This window comes from Macaca fascicularis, chromosome 8, assembly GCF_037993035.2.
Source record: "Macaca fascicularis isolate 582-1 chromosome 8, T2T-MFA8v1.1".
NCBI lineage: Eukaryota > Metazoa > Chordata > Mammalia > Primates > Cercopithecidae > Macaca > Macaca fascicularis.
Genome location: NC_088382.1, coordinates 113,259,588 through 113,274,729, shown reverse-complemented (window position 1 = coordinate 113,274,729; position 15,142 = coordinate 113,259,588). Strand labels below are relative to the sequence as shown.

At 37.4% G+C, this 15,142-nt stretch overlaps 1 protein-coding gene, 1 non-coding gene and 1 pseudogene across 27 annotated transcripts in view; all 3 read right to left on the bottom strand.

Annotated features, from left to right (window-relative positions):
- RIMS2 (regulating synaptic membrane exocytosis 2) overlaps positions 1-15,142 on the bottom strand; it is a 753,111-nt gene that overhangs the window by 599,936 nt on the left and 138,033 nt on the right. For 6 of the 26 annotated variants that reach the window (XM_073999244.1, XM_073999245.1, XM_073999258.1 and 3 more), the window contains exon 3: positions 14,695-14,781. The exons of the other annotated variants lie outside the window; for them this stretch is intronic. In XM_073999244.1, the coding sequence (XP_073855345.1) occupies positions 14,695-14,781 (87 nt within the window). The remainder of the gene's footprint in view (positions 1-14,694; positions 14,782-15,142) is intronic. 26 annotated transcript variants of the gene reach the window in all.
- Positions 1,652-1,751, bottom strand: LOC123575424 (small nucleolar RNA U13). The gene has a single exon (XR_006700711.1). It is a non-coding gene; the product is annotated as a small nucleolar RNA U13 (small nucleolar RNA).
- LOC135964793 (RISC-loading complex subunit TARBP2 pseudogene) lies at positions 6,394-7,593 on the bottom strand (annotated as a pseudogene).

Below are 15,142 nucleotides of genomic sequence, written 5' to 3'. Positions count from 1 at the left end.
GTAGTCTCCCTGGTGCACTGTATTTTCTCAAAAGTTTTAAATGTTTGCATACAGTCATCTATAGAAGGTCAAATGGTTTCTTTTCAAATAGAACAACAAAAACTCAAAGAAATGCATGATTATGAGAACACCATAACCTATGAATGACATACTGTCACTGGAAACCCTAAATGATGGTAACTAAGAGTAGTGCTAATGACCCAAGCTTTGGTCACACTCTCACCTAAGTAAAAACCTGACCAAAAGGGGTGAGTTAAACAAAATTATGGGAGGTCATTGTTTTGGACTGAGCTCATACACTAGGCCTTAACAGACCAGACCGGATCAAATCAAAATGGAGTCACTCATGCTAAATGTGACATAATCAAATTGAAACTTTAAAGACGCAGATAGCCCCCCAAAAAAAGACCAGAAATTATTTTCTCTCTTGAAAACAGGACATTCCAGCATAATAAGGAAGTCTCCTCTAGGCTATCTTTTACCAAAAAAGTAAGTTAAAGTCCTGTTTACAAGGACTTACAAAACCCACTGTTCTGTTATGTTCTAGTGAGATTTGAGACCAAGTACATACATTTACCATGTACTTAAAGAATGATCATTAAAGAATGATGTCAATGCATAAAGTTTTCGTCAACCTCTCAGGTTGACCAAATGAAGGGAATTGTTAAATTAAGCTTAGCCTAAAACTGCCCTCATTATAAGTATGGTCTAAAGGTTTCTCTGTACATAGTGAACCATAATCTAACTAGATGTATAAACAGACTGCAACTTATTCTTGTACCAATCACTGAGTTTCAGCCAACAGTTGGCCACAGGTGGCCAACTGTTCAACTATAGCAAATGCTGAACTTTAACACATCTAGCTATTCCTGTACCTCATTTTAATTTTCTACACATCATTTCCTTTTCCTGTCCAGAAATCCTCTCTGACCACGTGGCAGTGCCAAAGTCTCTCTGAACCTATTCTGATTTAGGGGATTCCTGATTCAGGAATCATTCTTTCCTCAATTAAACTCTGTTAAATTTAATTTGTCTAAAGTTTTTATTTTAACAAGTCAACTGAAACATGTACTAGATAAGTATTAATATATAATAAAAATGTTACTGGAGCACAAGGAAAAGAGGCATTAGTTGTGAACGGTGTTGATAAAACTTCATAGAAGAAAAATATTTTTTAGTTTTTAAGCGTTTTGGCCATGAAAGACATGCAAAATTGTGATAGGCATAAAATGAACGATAAATTTCAGGCTTACATTTTTTCATATGCAAAGTATGAAAGCAAATGGAAAATTCAGGAAGTTGAAAGTATTCTCATTTGGAATAAGGTATGCATGGGGGGAAAACAGGGAGGAAAATACAATAGAAGAAGCTGGAAAGTCAGCGTGGGGTAGAATACTAAGGATTATTCCCCATATTATCTAATATCCAATTAAGTTTGTAACATCACTAGTTATAGAAATCAGTAAGACAATGCTGAGAAAGATTACAAACCTATCTCAAATATATCAGATATTTGATTCATTCTTTTTAGACTCACAGCATATCTCAAAACCATTTCTGAACTACTGGCTAAAAGAGACTTTACGCCAGAAGTCACATGAAGCTCTTTATCAATATTAATCCTTTATCTTTCACACATTTCTTTTTTTAACACCAGATGGGTAATGTGAAAATATCATACCAAGGTTTGAGGGAGGAACATCTCAAATGAGCATTAAACACCCAATCACACTTATCAACTATGAAAGAATCTCTAACACACATTTTTTTATTATACTTTAAGTTCTAGGGTACATATGCAAAACGTACAGGTTTGTTCCATAGGTATACACGTGCCACGTTGGTTTGCTGCACCCATCGACTTGTCATTTACATTAGGTATTTCTCCTAATTCTATTCCTCTCCCAGGCCCTCCAAGAGGCCACGGTGTGCGATGTTCCCTGCCCTGTGTCCATGCGTTCTCACTGTTCAACTCTAACCTATGAGTGAGAACAAGCAGTATTTGGTTTTCTGTCCTTGTGATAGTTTGCTTAGAATGATGGTTTCCAGCTCCATCCACGTCCCTGCAAAGGACATAAACTCATCCATTTTTATGGCTGCATAGTATTCCATGGTGTATATGTGCCACATTTTCTTAATACCGTCTGTCACTGATGGACATTTGGGTTGGTTCCAAGTCTTTGCTATTGTAAACAGTGCTGCAATAAACATACATGTGCCTGTGTCTTTATAATAGCATGATTTATAATCCTTTAAGCATATACCCAGTAATAGGATTGCTGGGTCAAATGGCACTTCTAGTTCTAGATGCTTGAGAAATTGCCACACTGTCTTCCACAATGGTTGAACTAATTTACACTCCCACCGACAGTGTAAAAGTGTTCCTATTTCTCCACATCCTCTCCAACATCTGTTGTTTCCTGACTTTTTAATGATCGCCATTCTAACTGGCGTGAGATGGTATCTCATTGTGGTTTTGATTTGCATTTCCCTAATGACCAGTGATGATGAGCTTTTTTTCATATGTTTGTTGGCCAGATAAACGTCTTATTTTGAGAAGTGTCTGTTCATATCCTTCATCCACTTTTTGATGAGTTTGTTTTTTTTTTTTCTTGTAAATCTGTTTAAGTTCTCTGTAGATTCTGGATATTAGCCCTTTCTCAGATGGGTAGATCGCAAAGGTTTTCTCCCATTCTGTAGGTTGCCTGTTCACTCTGATGATACTTTCTTTTGCTGTGCAGAAGCTCTTTAGTATAATTAGATCCCATTTGTCTATTTTGGCTTTTGTTGTCATTGCTTTCAGTGTTTTAGTCATGAAGTCTTTGCTCATGCCTATGTCCTGGATGGTACTGCCTAGGTTTTCTTCTAGGGTTTTTATGGTATTAGGTCTTACATTTAAGTCTTTAATCCATCTTGAATTAATTTTTTATACTGTGTAAGGAAAGGATCCAGTTTCAGCTTTCTACATATGGCTAGCCAGTTTTCCCAGCACCATTGATTAAATAGGGAATCCTTTCCCCATTGCTTTTGTCAGCTTTGTCAAACATCAGATGGTTGTAGATGTATGGTGTTATTTCTGAGGCCTGTCTTCAGTTCCATTGGTCTACATACCTGTTTTGGTACCAGTACCATGCTGTTTTGGTTACTGTAGCCTTGTAGTATAGTTTGAAGTCAGGTAGTGTGATACCTCCAGCTTTGTTCTTTTTGCTTAGGACTGTCTTGGCTATGTGGGCTCTTTTTTGGTTCCATATGAACTTTAAAGTAGTTTTTCTCCAATTCTGTGAAGAAAGTCAGTGGTAGCTTGATGGGGATACCACTGAATCTATAAATTACCTTGGGCCATATGGCCATTTTCACAATATTGATTCTTCCTATCCATGAGCATGGAATGTTCTTCCATTTTTTTGTGTCCTCTTTTATTTCGTTGAGCAGTGGTTTGTAGTTCTCCTTGAAGAGGTCCTTCACATCCCTTCTAAGTTGGATTCCTAGGTATTTTATTCTCTTGGTAGTAATTGTGAATGGGAGTTCACTCATGATTTGGCTCTCTGTTTGTCTGTTATTGGTGTATAAGAATGCTTGTGATTTTTGCACATTGATTTTGTATCCTGAGACTCTGCTGAAGTTGCTTATCAGCTTAAGGAGATTTGGGGCTGACACAATGAGGTTTTCTAAATATACAATCATGTCACCTGCAAACAGAGACAATTTGACTTCCCCTTTTCCTAATTGAATACCTTTTATTTCTCTCTATTGTAATACACATCTTTAATACAAATGTCTTTGTTTCATGATGCCACCATAACTGAAACTGTATTGAAAAGGGAATTAAGAGAGTCTTTCCCTCCAGAAAAATAAAAAATAAAAAAAATTTTTTTTTTGAGATAGAATCTCACGCTCTGTCGCCCAGGCTGGAGTGCAGTGGCGCAATCTCAGCTCACTGCAATCTCTGCCTCCCAGATTCAAGCAATTCTCCTGCCTCAGCCTCCTGAGTAGCTGGATTACAGTATGCGCCACTATGCCCAGCTAATTTTTTGTGTTTTTAGTAGAGACGGGGTTTCACCATGTTGGGCAGGCTGGTCTGAAACTCCTGACCTCGTGATTCGCCCACCTTGGCCTCCCAAAGTGCTAGGATTACAGGCATGAGCAACCGTGCCTGGACTCCTCCTGAAAAATTTATGTAGTCGCTAGATACAGAATCTTCAGAGCTGACATTATTACTCCGTTCACAAAATAAAATAATCTTGATATTAGAGACTGAGATTAAAAATATGTAAAAATTACATTTGTAGCTTGTTATTGACACTAGAGAATGACTATATTTGTATGACTGTAGATAGATAGATAGATAGATAGATAGATAGATAGATAGATAGATAGATAGATAGATAAACCCTTCCTAAATCCAAAGGGAAAAGGTGTTTCATTGCTTCTCTGAAATTTGCTTCTTGAAGAAAAGTATCAACTCAATTCCAAAATAAAAATATGGTGATAAATACAAGAATCATTTTGAGTTCATTATAAATATTCCACCTATAACTGCTTTCTGTCTGAGCAAAAAAAGTACTTCTTTGAAAAAGAAATTGGAGAGCAAAAACACTTTTATCCACTGTTGCCTAGGTATAATAACATGTGTTTTTCACACAAAACATAAAAAGAAAAAACTCTGATAACATTCTTTACATTTTTTACAATTTGTGTAAACTTAGTTGCACTTAATCTCAATTGATGTCATTAACTGTAAACTTTCGACTACTATATGATGCAGAGTGATATGCTCTGATTTGTATTTTAGAAGAAATCACTACCATAAGCAGCACATAGCTTATACAAAAACATCTTCTGTCTATGTGAAGTTTGTCTAACCTGCAGCCCATAGGCCACATGAGGCCTAGGACAGCCTTGAATACAGTCCAACAAAAATTTGTAAACTTTCTTAAAGCATTATAAGATTTTTGGAAACTTTTTTTTAGCTCATCAGCTATCATTAGTGTTCCTGTATTTTATGTGTGGCCCAAGACAATTAATTCTTCTTCCAATGTGGCCCAGGGAAGCCAAAAGATTGGACACCCCAGGTCTACATCATTCTCAATATCATTCTCTGTGTCTTTCTCAATCTTCAGAAAAAGTAGAAATAACAAGTGAAATATCAAAATTTGTATTTTAGAACAAATCATATCATATCACACCTTTTCTCCCTTTCTAGGCCAGATGCAAAGGCACCAAAACATCAAATAGTAAGGCATGCTCAAAAAACAGCATCTAGGCTACATGCGGTGGCTCACGTCTGTTATCCTAGCACTTTGGGAGGCCAAGCAGGCAGATTGCCTGAGCTCAGAAGTTCGAAACCAGCCTGGGAAATACAGTGAAATCCCATCTCTACTAAAAATACAAAAAAATCAGCCAGGGGTGGAGGGCATGTGCCTGTAGTCCCAGCTACTTGGGAGGCTGAGGCAGGAGAATTGATTGTACCAGGGAGGCGGAGGTTGCAGTGAGCTGATATTGCGCCACTGCACTCCAGCCTGGGTGACAGAGCAAGACTCTGTCTCGCAAAAAAAACAAAAAAAAAACAAAACAAAAACAAAACAAAACAGCATCTATAGTATTACCAAACAACTAAATGGGAAATTAGGGAAATTAAAGCTAGTAACTAGAGAGTTACTAGCTTTAATATTTTAAAGTATTGTGAAGTAGCTGAAGTACTTTACTTTCACAAATAACCCCAAAATTCTCCTCCAAACTAATAGGAAAATAATAATGACATCAGAATGTATACAGAAGCACTATTCATAATAGGCAAAAATTAGAAACAAACCCAAATGCGTATCAATAGTAAAACTGATCAATAAAATGTAGTATATTCAGATACTGGAGGACACACAGCACTGAGAATGAATGAAATACAACTGCATGCAATTATATAGCTGAATCTCACGAACATTATATTGAGCAAAACAATACAGAACCAATAGAATACATTGTATGATTCTTTCTGTAAACTCTAAATAAAAATAGGCCAAAATAATGGTGCTGGACAGAAAATAGTGGTGCTAGGTTAAAGGATAAAAGTTACCCTTGGAGATGGGAAACAGTTCTCCCTGAAAGGGAGCATGAGGAAATCCTGGAGGGCTGTTAATGTTCTGCTTCTTGATCTCAGTGCTACTTTTTATACTTTCAATCTGTGCACTCTCCATTGTATGTTTTATGTTACTTAGCAATAAGCACTTTGCTGCTTTTATCAATTTTTCTAAATATCCTTTTCTGAGCAACCTATCATTTGTCATTTTAAAAGTTTCTTTACTTATCCCTGCCTTGAGCCACACAGCATTTAATATGATTCTAAGGTATGAAAAAGATTCTGTAAATTTTATATTATTCAGATTAAAGATTATCTATGTTGGACCTGGAAACACATCTATGTCCAGGAACTGCCTTTACCATTTCACAATTCCGTATCAGCTTTGTTTGTTTGTTTTTGTTTTTGTTTTATCTACGAAGCAGCATATTTATTCCGGGCCTAGTAGACAGCCCCCTGATTTCATTCCCACTCATCATCACCGGCTGGACGGACAGTTCCACCAGACATTGGCAGAGTCTACTTAGGCTCAGCTCCTCAACATCCAGGTAACTGACGTGGAAGGCCTGCTCATCAGAGAGCTCACAGAGGACACAGCAGCAGGCAAGGCCCAGGGCACCTAAGGAGCCCAGTGAGCAACTGCAGAAGGACAGGATCTTCTCTCCAATGAATTTCGTAGAAAATCCCAGGTGCAGCCTGGGCCCTGGTTCCGAAGACCATCCGGGCGGGAGCCCACATCAGTGGAGAAGTAGTCATCATCAGGCTCCACCTCATTGCCATCCCAGGCATCCAGAGAAAACGTGTGCACTCGAAGCAGCATTTTGGTCACCGCATTACACCTTGTTAATGTGACACTTGGAAGTGCCACTGCCAATCTCAATGAAACACTCCATTCATCAGGTCATGGTGAATTCTTCATGGTGATCTGGCCTGGACTCCTGGGTCACTGTGTACTCTAGCAACCACCAGCCTTTCTGCACCACCAGTTCCGGAAGAGCACCAACAGGGATGCACTCGGACTGCTGAAGGGAGGAGCAGAGGCTGCTTTTCCATGGGGTGCTCCTGGTTAGGACAACAGATGAAACTGGGGTAGCAGCTGCTGCAGCAGTAAAAAACAGAGCGTTCCCAAGCAGTGAAGAGTCTAGGGGAGAAAAAGAACTGCTGTCCTCCGGGGCTAGCTGCAACATGCTCCCCACTCTGAGGTATTTGAAGGCCACCTCAGCTGCCTTGTGCCTGACTGCCTTCTTGCTGGGGCCCTGACCAGTGCAGCTGGTGTTGCCAACAGTGTGACCCGGAAGGTGAAATTAGGCTGGTGGGCCCTCGGCTTTGAGAAGGTCGTACACAGGTGTCCTTCCCTATTCTGGTCCCATACTTCTGCAGAAGGCTGATAGGCATCTTGCCAGGGTTGATGGCCAGCATTTTCTCTACACTAGGCAGCCTGCAGCCCGTGGTAGTGCCAGAGTCTTGCTCCTCTTCACTCATTCCCTTCTCTGTCCCCACAGGCACCACTGTGACTGCCTCCATATCAACTTATTTGACCAGTCAAGCACCGTAAGAAGCACATAGCTTACAAAAACAATATTTTGTCTATATCATTCTTAATCTTCAGAAAAAGTAGAAATCATAAGTGAAATTTTAAAATTAAAATTAAATATCCTCAAGGACTCTTCAATTTCCATCACCATTAGCCTTCAAAACAAAAAGATAAACATTTTTAGGGACCCATCTGCTTTCTCCTTATGAATGAATAATGGACTGCCCCACATATTTTTAAATTTCACCTTTGATCCTATATTCTGCCATTACAAGCTAAGATGAGTAGACAAAGCAAAGAAACCACGTGATGCACTCAGTCTTGTCATCAACAGGTAAAAGCAGTCTTTCCAAAACATCCTTCTAAGCAACTTTCCATGACCTGAGATCTGCAGATTTAGCACTCTGGAGGAGACATGGGAGAAAAACTGTCCTGGACACTTAATGAAAAGAGTGTAAAAAGTCATGCTAATAATTAGTACTTCAGTTAAAAGCCCCAAAACGTTGACCCTTGAATTCATGTTTCACAACTAAAAACATACACACCATTTTCCCTGGGCTTGAAAATCTTCTCCACTGGGGGTCCAGAAGCAGATGATCTTTGGAAAAAAAACAGCTAATGACTCCTGGATCAAGCAAATGACAAACCAAAGCATACAGCTTCCACCCAAGACAGAAGATTATAACTTTTCTAGTATCTTTGCTCCTCCTTTCTAAAATAATTTTGTTTACTTTTAATCTTATTTATTAGTGTGCTTTGGCATCCCTAGTGATCAACTAAAGGCTTCTCAGAATATGTGTATACATTCACATATTGTCAGTGTTATCACATTCTTTATCTCCATTAGTCTTTCATTACCATCTAAGAGAAGGCAAAAATCTCCCTGTTATCTCACTGACAAAACTTAATATTAGGTTGGTGCAAGGTAATTGCAGTTTTGGCATTGAAAGTAATTTACTTTTGCACCAACCTAATAGCTGTTACTTAAAACACTACAAGTAGCAAATTTCCTGCCTGAGGACACTTGTACATTTGAATTTTCTTCACATTATAAGCTAACCTTCAGTCTTGTAAAAAATAGACCTTGATCTCAGTCATTATAGCAGTTACGGTAGAAGCAACTGCTGTATTGGAGTTGTGAGCAAATGTGAACCTGAAAGAGCTAATCCTTCAAGATGGAACTCAAGTGGCTAACTGGGCCTAGATTTTAAAGATTTTAAAGACAGCCAAGCTGCCATTTGCTAAGTAGCAGTCATCACATACTCTGAGTTTCCAGAAAACCCACACCTCTACTGAACTTTGTGCTCATCTAAACGAACCAATCAGGGCTCAGCTATATCAACTAATCAGAACCCAGCTGTAACAACCAGTCAGAACTGAGCTGTGTTAACCAATGAGAACGAAGCAAGTTTGAATCCTCCATTTTCATAAAGAAACTGGATTAAGAATATGGGTAGGAACATTTGCTATAAAATTAGGATCATCCCTTTGCTTTCTGGAATGCACTTTCCTCTATCATTGAAAACTATGTCTACCCCATTTGCAAACAGTCTCTTTCCTCAAAATTCCTTTCCAGAAAAATTTTGTTGACAGAGCAATCCTTGCTACAGTAACTATTCTTCTGGCAAATCTTTATCTTTTGACATCCTAAAATTTCTATCTCATTGCAATAAATAAGAATCAAATGTAAACTAACTGTAGGTATTACCAGAACTCATTATATAGAGGATAGTACCTTGTGAGAAGTTTTAGGCAATAATCTGTGAGCAAAAGTGACCTATGACACTTCTGTCTTACATAATTAAGTGTGAGTTTTCCGTTATCTCTCTTCCACTGGTGTAGCAACCCCGGAAGCTATGTGTTCCAGATGGCTTACAAGACAGCAGCAGCCTAAATCTCTGAGTTGCCACTTGGAAGAGAAACCTACTCCTACGAATAGGTTTCAGTTTTAGTGAACCTGTGCTCTTGGGCTGTGACTCTGAAAGTGACTCTCAGCTTCTTGTCCCCCTTAGGTGAGGCGGAAAATCTAAAGACTGGAGTTATTTTCCTTTTCTCATGTTGATTCACCTCTGGTAAAGTTGTTTCTCTTGAGGCAAGGTGGGGAACAGAAAGTTCTAGGAGTATGTCAAAATGGTTCCTCCTCCCCTGGACTATTTCAGAATGGTTACTTTCCCTTCCCCCAGCTGGAAGCATGAGGGGACTTTTCTCTGATCTTCACTTTCAGAGCTTCATGGTACTCCTAGAAGTAAAACCTCAAAATTGTGGGGGCTTCCCACAATTGTGGGCTAGGACCCCAGGAAGTTTTAACTTTTAAGTTAGTCCACATTCAGCTTCCAGCAGTTCATCAATTATAGTTTAAGTTTTCCTAACAGAATCTGTGGTTTCTTCACCCAGTAAACTTATTCTTTGTATTTGCCCCTCTCTCTACACTACTCAGGGCTTCATTTGCCCTGTGACCTCAATTTTCTGATGGATTTAAGAAAAGTTGTTGGTTTTCAGATCAGCATTTTTCTTGTTGTGAGAATAGCAGTGACAACTTTCATGCTCTTTCACCTATCAAAAAGAAAACCAGAAGTCCCCACACAATTGTTTTTAATTACTTATCAGCTTGTCTCTTTTTTCCACTTAACCATGAACTATTTGAGAGTAGGAACCATAGTCTTTTTATCTCAGGACCCAGGATAAGTACAAGGATTCTTCAGAGCTTAACAAATCTTTCTGTCTGCTCTTTATCACACACTCTCTTTCTAGGTTATTTTATGCATTTTTTCTAGCTTTATGTGCCATACTAACCACTCTCAAACATATATCTCTGGCCAGTCCATCTCTCTCTTTTAATGCTGGATAATTATAAGCATCTTAAATTTTAAAAGTTCAAAATGTAAGTTTTAGTTTATACCTCCAACCTGTTCATCTTCTCCTCTTCTTGATCATATTTAATAACAGCATGACCCAATTAGTTCTTTCAACTAGAAACCTGGGAGTCATCTTGGGTTCTTTTCCCTTCTTCAACAACTTCTAAATCTATTCCTCTGACAAATCATATCATTTCAATCTTCAAATATATTCTCAATTTACTTCTCTCCATCTTCACTGTAATCAGTGTGGTCCAGGTTATCACTATCACTAGCAAAGTCTTCAAAAAAGGCCTCTTCCATTGCTCTCTCCATTTCTATTCTCGCTCATGCTACTCATAGAGCACTCAGAATGATCTTTATATACATAAAGTAAATCCGGCCGGGCGCGGTGGCTCACACCTGTAATCCCAGCACTTTGGGAGGCCGAGATGGGCGGATCACAAGGTCAGGATATCAAGACCATCCTGGCTAACACGGTGAAACCCCATGTCTACTAAAAATACAAAAACTTAGCCGGGCGGGCGCCTGTAGTCCCAGCTACTCACGAGGCTGAGGCAGGAGAATGGCGTGAACCCGGGAGGCGGAGCTTGCAGTGAGCCAAGATCGCGCCACTGCACTCCAGCCTGGGCGACTGAACAAGACTCCATCTCAAAAAAATAAAAATAAATAAAGTAAATCATGTCACTCCCATGTTTAAATCTCTTAAATATCTTCCCTGTATACTGAGACTCAGATTCAAACTCCTTATCATTCTCTGTAAAACCACTGCCCTATCTCAGTCCTACCTCTGGAACCTCATCTCCTGCCACACTCCCTCTCATCTACTATACTACACCCACGTTGGTCTTCTTTGTGACCTTGCTACTTAAAGACTTTCACATATCATGTTCCCTATGCTTAAAACACTCTTCCCTTTAACATTTTGTTTCTATTAAAAGACCTCACGACCTGGGCGACACAGCGAGACTCCGTCTCAAAAAAAAAAAAAAAAAAAAAAAAAAGACCTCACAACCAAAGAGGATTACTATATTAGGTGGTTATCTAATTCCAATAATTCAAATCTTAGATTTTCCTAGTATTTCAAACATACATTTATTAATCATAGCAAAACATAAATAAAACTAAAATATAAAATTCAAAGTGAAGTAATCCAATTGATTACTTTAATGCATTTGCATTAGAAAGTTTCTTAATTACCTTTACCATTTTGCTATGTATTGCAGATACAAAGTTAAAATAACAGCCGCATCTTAAGGCATTTATCATTTTTCCTAGTATTTCCATCTTTAATTATCCAGAGGCTTGTTTTATACCTTACATAAAACCTGTTACGTTATATTGTCTTTGCAGAAAACTTTCCCTCATTTTAATGCTGATACAAAAGATAGCAAAAGAAAAGAAAAAGAAATATTAAAATTATTTAATTTATATATTAAGCAGTTTCTACAAAGGGTGAATTAACTGGCAACTAAAACAAAAGGCTCATTCAATTTTCTATGCCTCAAATCTCATGAAAAGTTGAATACAATAGTCTACTTATATCTATAATTTCACATCAATTACCAAAATCAAAATAAGTAAATCTTCCTGTTATGCTAAAGAATATGAAATGAACAAACCTCAAAAATACAGACCTCAAGAAGCCTACATCATCACTACATTTTTCAACAACCGCACAATGGAATTTATATAAATTGATTAAAATGGAACTACTATTTAGGAAACATAATAGATTTTTAATGCTAGCTATCTGGTAGAATATTTCGTTATTCTACTATGAAAGTATTTGCACAAAATACGAAAACCTTACTTTTCAACATTTAAAACTTAAAATGAATACCTGGAATTCAGCTCCCCAAAATAATTTTATGGATGAATAATAGAAAGTAAGCAGATAGGAAGTTATCCCACTCAGATAGTATTCATATTGGGAAAGAAACAAGATAACGCAGAAAGAAGAAGCCTTATAACTCCAAACAGAGAGTAAGTGAATTAAAGGGCATTCCGAAGTAACCCTGGTCTGTGGTTCAGAAAGATAAAAGGAAGGCTTCTAGAAAAATAAATACCAAAAATCTTCAATGTAACAAGAATGTAAGATGAAGAATGTAACTATTAAGATAATATATTGATTCTGAATTTTTAAAACTACATAAATCACAGAGCAAGAATGAATTAGTTGTCAAAGACATCTTAATTGAAATAATACCAATTAACCAAGAATTAATTTTTAAATCATCCAAAAGTGCTAATTTTTTCTACCATCTTCCTATCCAAAAATCAAAGCAGATTGGATTATATTTATTATTAAAGTGATTTCTTTTGTGTTTATGCCGATCAAATGTCACTTTGTTACAGTAATCTAAATATCTTTTTTTTTTTTTTTGAGACGGAGTCTCGTTCTGTTGCCCAGGCTGGAGTGCAGTGGTGCAACCTCAGCTCACTGCAAGCTCTGCCTCCCGGGTTCACGCCATTCTCCTGCCTCAGCCTCCCGAGTAGCTGGGACTACAGGCGCCCGCCACCACGCCTGGCTAATTTTTTGTATTTTTAGTAGAGACGGGGTTTCACCGTGTTAGCCAGGATGGTCTCAATCTCCTGACCTCGTGATCCGCCCACCTCGGCCTCCCAAAGTGCTGGGATTACAGGCGTGAGCCACCGCGCCTGGCCTAAATATCATTTTTTAAAAGTCACAAAATATCTGTCATTTTATTTAATGGCCATGGTAATCTAATACATAATATGGCACAATCTTGATTATTTTCAAAACCTCACACACAAGATACATAACTGAAGTCATTTAAAACCAAGACAAAATTATATCTAATTATGTTTTGTTATTGGTTTCTCCATTTTATTTTATTGTAAGCTTCAGTGCCATAGTGAAAAAGCAAAACAATGACATTGTGTGGCATTTTAATATAATGCTTGCTAGTTAGAAAAGAAATTATTTAATTTAATTTTACTCCTTATGTCATAAAACTCCTGTGTCATAAAAGGATAAAATATGATAAATCAATTATGAAGAAATATTTATTGAGTTCCTACTATGTATTAGGCATTCTGCTAAATGCCAAGAATAAAACAGTGGGCAAGACAAATACTGGCCTGACTTCAATGACCTTAAGTACAGGAAAAGTTCCAATTTGAGAACTACATATTAACTATTAGGAAGAGTATATCACATCATACTTTTACTTCAGTTGAAACTAAAACCCTGACAAAATATAACATAAAATGTATGCAAAGTAGCATAAAATGGATGAGGAGATTATCCTCATCAATAGCAACAAGACAAAAAAGATGTTTATCTTTTACTCTGCATTAAAGGCAAAACATGAATGTTTTTCTGAGTGTTTCATCATACTCATCATTCTCATTCTCTCCTGGGGTCCATGTCACTTTTCAACTTGTCCATTCCTACAACCAAACCAGCTTCTCCGAAGTCATAATTCAAAAGGAAGCACTGAGGATAAGTGGTTGGAGCACCTCTGAATATTATGGCAACTGTCAGAAGACTGGAATTTAAATATATGCGGTCTCTCTCACATCCTGAGCTACCTCAACTTCACAACATAAATAATATTACTTGCACAAAATTAAAATGATACAGAAGTGAACAACTTTCTAAACAGTGTTTTTAATCTATTAACAAAAAAATTAATCAATACTTCTTTAATGTTTCAGGTCAGTGTGAGAATATATTGCCACATTTTCCAAATTATATTTCATAACCTAATGAAATGTTTAGTAAAAACAGGATTCAGTGGTCAAATAAATGTATTAAACAGTGTATGTTCTAATACCCTTGGGGCATATTTGGGTTCTCTGAATAATTGTAATAAAGAAACTTGCTTAACCTTTTTTAAAACCACCTTTCCAAAACTATTTGACCAAATATTGACTTTGAGGGTTAATATCTTTTAACGTTCTCTAGAACAATTTTGAAAGAAACACACTCTAGTTACATATTGCATTGTTGGAAAAGGATGTTTTACTGAATAAGTATGGCTTACATTATTTATACTAAAATATAGCGGGGTAGGGGGAATTACCTCTTCTTTTTAACTACCCTATTAATTATCCTTGCCATCTTTTTAGATTTCCATTAAGGGTAATAGTATCAATTTCCTTTCTGAGGGCATACTATTCCAAAGACAGTATTTTAACACATACTTTTCAGTATGTTATGCTATCAGAGATAATATTTAGTCTATATAGATCAGCTTACTTACGTCTGGGGCTCCTTTTCATTTTGTTGTTTTTGCTGGGGCTGAAGAACGTTATTTACCAGTTCAGTGATTCCACTAAAGGGAAACCACCTGTTTAAATAAGCAAATAATGTGACTGAATAACCAAATGAATAACAATGTAGGTTAATGTTTTCTTATCCATAATAAAAATACACAGGCACAAAAGCTACAGCCAATGGTAATGTGAGCTCCAATTATCCAGGCAGTCAAAATGTAGGGAAATTAAATTTGAACACTTAACTAGTCCACAAGCAGGCAGCAAAAAACTACATCCAGTCACTATGTGGGTGAAGTAAGAAGCTGCAGGCAGCTCTCTTACAAGCCAGAGAGTCAGAAAGCAGAAGACACACTAGCTGCAGCCTATCCAGTATTAGTATAAACTAATACCAGAAAGCAGTATGTGGCAAAAGTACAGAAGTCAAGCCTACTA